At 33.8% G+C, this 6242-nt stretch overlaps 1 protein-coding gene across 3 annotated transcripts in view; it reads left to right on the forward strand.

Annotated features, from left to right (window-relative positions):
- LOC110033454 (peptidyl-prolyl cis-trans isomerase FKBP19, chloroplastic) overlaps nucleotides 1-3538 on the forward strand; it is a 30231-nt gene extending 26693 nt beyond the window's left edge. Inside the window, exons 10-11 of one of the 3 annotated variants that reach the window (XM_020737436.1) lie at nucleotides 2642-2717; nucleotides 3218-3538. In XM_020737436.1, the coding sequence (XP_020593095.1) occupies nucleotides 2642-2717; nucleotides 3218-3313 (172 nt within the window). In that variant the 3' untranslated portion in view covers nucleotides 3314-3538. Of the gene's footprint in view, nucleotides 1-2633; nucleotides 2719-3217 lie in introns of those variants that run through there. The other 2 variants (XM_020737437.1, XM_020737438.1) reach the window with 2 other exon arrangements.
- The last annotated feature ends 2704 nt before the right edge of the window (nucleotides 3539-6242 follow it).

Here is a 6242-nt window from a genome sequence, read left to right on the forward strand (position 1 = left end):
CATACAAATCATTAATTTTATTTTCAGATATAAAGTTTGCTGGAATTTTTAAGCATTTATGTTTTCGATTCTTTTGTATTTTCTACTTTTATAATTATATGTTCGCGCCGCCCATTTTTGTTTTTTGAATGAAATGCCCTCGTTGTATTTAGCCATTTAGAACTCCCTTTTCACACAGCATATGCTTAGAGTAGCATAGCAAGGAAAGGTAAGAATGAACTAAATAAATAAAAAGAAAAAATAGAAAGGACGGATATGAAGATATCTTATAAAACAGTTTTCGTAACATGAACTAAAGAAGGGTGATCCAAAACGAAACAGACCATACTCAGCCTTAGCAAACATATAAGGAAAGCCTTATAAAGGACTTTTATATTTGAGCCAGTGGATAAAAGCAATTTTGGTTTGTTCTGGGTTTAAAAAGATTGCCCACAACGATGTATGCTCGTGGTCAATTACTTCTTAGGAGATAACCAGGAAAACTCTCAATAAATGAAGTTATGCTTGCTTGCTATAACTCTATATTAATAGGAAGCCAAAGCAATTTTCGCCGTCTCAGTAGTAGAACCTCTAACTGTCTATGAATCTCTTACACTGCTTAGGAGCCTTTGCCCCATAATCAGTCCACTTCATCTTCAAATTCTGAGCTTCTAGTTATGAACCCGAGTCGTACTCTTATCCTTAGTCTGATGATTCTAGTCTTGTCATTGACGCTTGTAATGGGGTGAGATCTTGCATTCAACATCCATTTTCTCATTATGTGTCATATGAAAATCTTTCTCCTATTTTTCATGCATTTACCTCAGATTTATCTTGTACGGAGTTTCCTACACTATGCACGATGCCCTAAAAGTTTTTAAGTGGAAGGAGACTGTCTTCAAGGAGATGAATGCTTTGAAAAAATTGGCACGTGGGAAGGTTTATTTTCCTATTAGGAAGAAAACTGTTGGATATAAATGGGTGTTTATACTCACATATAATTTTGTTGGCTCTCCATAACGGTACAATGCTCGATTGGCTTCACTCAAACCCATGACATTGATTACTTTGAGACTATCACCTCAATCACAATACTATACTCCATAACTTACACAAAACTATACTCTATAAGAGTTTTATGACTTGCAATTAATCTTGAGTAGCCCTTACAACAGTTAGATACAAAAAATTTATTTTTCAATAGAGACTTAGAAGAAGTTTACATGGATGCACCTCTAAGATTTAGTGAGAAGTTCGACGCAAATGTTTATAAACTAAAAAGTCTTTATATGGGTTGAAGCGGTCATTGAAACCGTGGTTTGCGAATTTACATTGTTTATTAAAGATCAAGGGAATGCCCAAGGGCAATGAGATCATAAAATGTTCTTCAGACATTCAAAGAATGGAATGATAGACAAATTTATCATGTATGCTGACAATATAATTCTCATCGGAGATGATATATATGACATGAACTTATTGAAGACTCCCCAATCATCTGTTTTTTAGACCAAAGACTTAGGATCTTTGAGATATTTCCTTGGCATAGAGATTGCTAGATCGAAGAAAGGATTTGTTGTTTTCCAGCAGAAGTATGTTCTTGATCTTCCTAAGAAAATTGGGACAAATGATTGTAATAGGCTTGTCGACATTCCCATTAATCCCAGTCAGAAACTGGGAGACAGGAAGGAAGGTGACCTACTGAATATAGTTTGATATAAAAAATTGGTGGGAATGTTGATATATTTATCACTTGCAGAGCCATAGATCGTCATTGTATGAGTTTGGTAAGTCAATTTATGCATTCGCCCTATGAGAAACACCTTGAAGCAGTTAACATGGTTTTTGGGTATCCAAATAGTACACCAGGCAAGCTCAACTATTGACAGAAGATGTATGTCCGGATATTGTACTTATGTTTAGGGAAATTTGGTTAAATTGTAAAGTAAGAAACAAAATGTGATGGCAATGAGTAGTATCAAGCCAGAATATAGAGCTATGACTAATGGAGTATGTGAGATTATAGTTGAAGAGAATTGTTAAAGAGTTGTGGATCCCGTTAAACATGTCAATGAAGTTGTACTGTGACAGTAGAACTGTCATATACATTGTGGAAAATTCAGTGCAACATGATCGAACAAACATGTGAAAATTGATAGACACTCACAGAAAAGAAGATTGATTGTGGAGCTATTTGCATGAATTTCATACGGGCAACACAACAAATAACAAATATCTTCACCAAAGGACTTTTCAGGTCTAGTTTTGAGCTCCTTATAAGCAAGTTGGGCATAATAGATATTTATGCTCCAACTTGAGAGGGTGTCCAAATTTTAGGAATTTTGTTTTTGGCATCTTCTATTTTTATTACTTTATACTTTCAACATTTTCTACTTTGGGAATTATCTATAGTTGGTAATTTTTTTTTCTTTTTTTCTAGCATTGAAATTTTGTGGCTTTCCTAATTTTATGTTATTCCCCTCCTATTTATCTTGTAACCTAGTGATAGGTAATTGAAGAGGAATTATTATTTTTACTTCACCCAAAACTACCAAGTGATAAACCTCATGTACGCTTGCAAGGAAGGTCACAATAAATTCACTTGTATATTGTTATTATGTTCTCTTTTTGAATCCTAACGGTCAAATTCTCAGCAATGCAGGCTAATTGTACCACCTGAATTGGGGTATCCTGATAATGACTTTAATAAGCTTGGGCCAAGACCTACAACCTTTTCAGTAAGCTTAACCCAACTTTTTTTCCCTTGCTTTTATCTTGCTTCGTCTTCTACTGAGAAAATAATTTAATTTCAGCAAGATTTACATACATACAACTCAATTCCTATATATTTACATATCTAACACCTTAATTTCAACTTTTAGATACATGCCACCTCAAGTGTCATAAGTCTAGTGGTCCGTTTGGGGCAATTTATAAGTGCAGGCGGCGTTTTGAAAACGCCGCCGTACCGTTTGGTTCGCGCATTTCGCCAGCTTATCCAAAACTGCGTTTGGGTTTTCACACTAAATGCGGGCCTCGGGTCGACCACTGCGGCCGGCCCACGGGCCGCGTTTCAGGATAAGCAGCTTATCCTGAAACGCACAAGCTGCCCCAAACAGGCCCAAAGTAGAAAATGTTGATTTTGGGATAAGCAGCTTATCCTGTCAGACATGTAAATACATAAGAATTGAGTGGTATATATATATGTAAATGTCCCCTTAATTTTATTATTCTTTAGGGGCAGAGAGCTCTGGATTTTGTGCTGAAGAATCAGGGCCTTATAGACAAGACCTTGCTGTTTGATATAGAGCTCCTCAAAATCATCTCTAACTGATCTAATAACAAGTCTGGCTTCTACGATTTGGCCTTAATGGCACAAATTTTGTTCATGTTGGAATTATACGAATTGGGTGGTCAGGTATAAGTGGAAGAAAAGTTGATTTTGGGATTCATTAAATTTCAAATAATTTTTTTTCTGCATCTTACATGGGAAACTGCTATCGACCGTTGGTCTGTACAAATTTATCTTAGGGCATTTACATATATGCCACCTAATTTTTCTGTTTTTACATATCTATTGACTATAGTTTTTTACATTTGTACCATCCAAATTATTTATCACTTAAAAAATACCACTGTTTTAACTTTTATAAAGTGATACACTTTTTAATGCATAGGTAAGGTGGAAGGTGGTATCTGTAAAAAATGTAGGTGTTAATATGTAAATACATAAGAATCAAGTGGTGTGTATGTAAATAGGTTTGTGAATTTAGCTCAAGGATTGTTAGAAGATTAATTCAAATTTTGGCTTGAATTCAGATCGGATCGAAATAAATGAGCTGAACTACGAGCCAATTCAAATTGACTCGAGCTCGGCTCGAAAAAAGATACTTAACAGTGTATGACTGTGAATTTAGCTCGAAGATTGTTAATTGCTCGAAAATTGATTTGAATTTTGGCTCCGATGGAGATTGAATCGAAATAAACGAGTTAAGACACGAGCCAAAAATCACATAATTTGGATTACCACCAAACTTTTCAATATTTAACGCTCCTTTTTTTTTTTCCTTTCGACCTCCAATAATAATTGTTTCGAATCGAGTCAATTCCAATTAAAATATTTAAATAGTAATATTAAAAAGAACTTTGAAAATCTATAGAAATATGGAACCTTAAGAATGTTTCAAAGGAAAATTTTTTTTTCTAAAATATAATTAAATATAGATGCTTGTCTCTTTAGAAAATATTTACCTCAAAATAAAATAAATCATGTCTTCAATAGAAGAATTTTTTTTTTACAACATAGACCCCGGGTTTTGAAATATCATTATTTTGGGAATAAATTCATGGTTAGGTGGCACTCTTACCTTTCAAGATTATACATTATTCTTGATATTGTATTTGATTACCACATGACAATTTTCAATTTTTGCATAGTACACATTCCAAGCAAGCACATAAAAGACTTAATTATCATCAAATTAAGTGTGTAGCTATAAGTGTGTACACATTAAGTCTCATGTCATGGGAAAAATATTACATTAGGACTCCTAACGTAGAGCTACATTCGGAGTTCACTGATATACGGACACGTGGAGGTGACAGAAAAATAAAAAAAAAATCGTTTTAGCGCAACGAAATTTTCCTCCCGTGTTATTCCACATTATTTAGATGTTATTGTGGTGGTATTCATGTGTTATTGTGTTCTCGGAATATTCTTGGTGTTATAATAACGCAATAACACATTAATACCACTACAATTACACCTGAATAACATGAAATAACATATAAGGAATATTCTTTTGTGTTATCAGGTCGGATCACACAAATCAATGAACTCTCCGAATGTAACTCTACGTTAGGAGTCCTGATGTAATATTTTTCCCGTCATGTTCCTCTCTAAAATTAAACCTACAAGTCTCAATCTATATGCCTTTTGCACCCTAACATGGGACTTAATGAGTACACACTTATACGTAGCTACATAATTTTATGATAATTAATAATTTGTGTGTTTGCTTGGAATGTAGACTTTGCAAAAGCTGAAAATTCTCATGTTGTAATTAAATACAATATCAGGAATAATGTTTTATCTTATAGATTTAATTTTAGAGAGGCGCATGGCATCTCGTGTTTGGCTCGTGTTTGGCTCGGTTGATAGTGGCTCGTGTTTGAAATAGCTCATGAAGGGTGTGTTCGTGTTTGGCTTGAATATTATTTTTTGGCTCGAGTTCAGCTCGAAATAGGAAGAATCGGAAAAGAGTAAGAGAAAACCCTAAACTCTCACCGTTGAAAACCTTTCGCGATTTTGAGAATAGAAGGAAATGACTCGAAAGAGAGAAGAGCAGCAAACACAAACGACAAACCCTAAGCTCTTGTGGTCGAACGTCTTTCGCAATTTGTGAGGAAGGAGAAGAGTCAGAAGAGGACTCGCGGCCGAACGCCTTTCGCGATTTAAGAGGAAGGATCCGAAGAGGACTCGCGGCCAACCGCCTTTTGCAATTGAGGAAGGAGAAGAGTCGGAAGAGGAGAGGCAGCCGAACGACTTTCACGATTTCGAACCCGAGAACATCCGAGAGTTAGGGTTTTTTTAATTTTATACCTATATATTACATTATATTAATTATATCTTATATTATATAAATATATAATATTTATATAACTAATATTTATTAATAATTTGTTATATTTTATAATTTATAGGATTTAATTTTTTAAATTTTGATAATTTTTTTTATTTTAAAAAGTTTTAATTAATTACAATTTATAATATTGAATTTTATGAATATGTATTATATGTGTGTATATTTATATATGTATTTCTTTTCGAGGAAATTCAAGCCGAACACGAGCGAACAAATGTTTGTTTGTGTTTGGCTCGTTAATATTTCGAGCTTAAAAATTTGTTCGTGTTCGGCTCATTAAGGTTAACGAACGAGCCGAACACGAGCTGCTTAACGAGCCAAACACGAGCTATTCGCAAACACCGAAATTCACAACCCTAGTTAAAGCATAACTTCACATTTTTGCATGGTTATTTTTTTAATAAAAATAAAATAAAAAAATTAATACATACTCTGGAAGAACAGAAACCAAGATATTTTGATTAAAAATCCTCCTTAAAATATTATTTATTATCTTAATGATGGGATTAATAAAAGAAGAATCAAAACCAATGAGATACTGCAATATTTAACACCGAATTTCTTAACTTTAATGTAATGAGATATTGTTTGTACATCCATCATTTACTTTAAATTGGT

This window comes from Phalaenopsis equestris, unplaced genomic scaffold, assembly GCF_001263595.1.
Source record: "Phalaenopsis equestris unplaced genomic scaffold, ASM126359v1 Scaffold001187, whole genome shotgun sequence".
NCBI classification, from domain to species: Eukaryota; Viridiplantae; Streptophyta; class Magnoliopsida; order Asparagales; family Orchidaceae; genus Phalaenopsis; species Phalaenopsis equestris.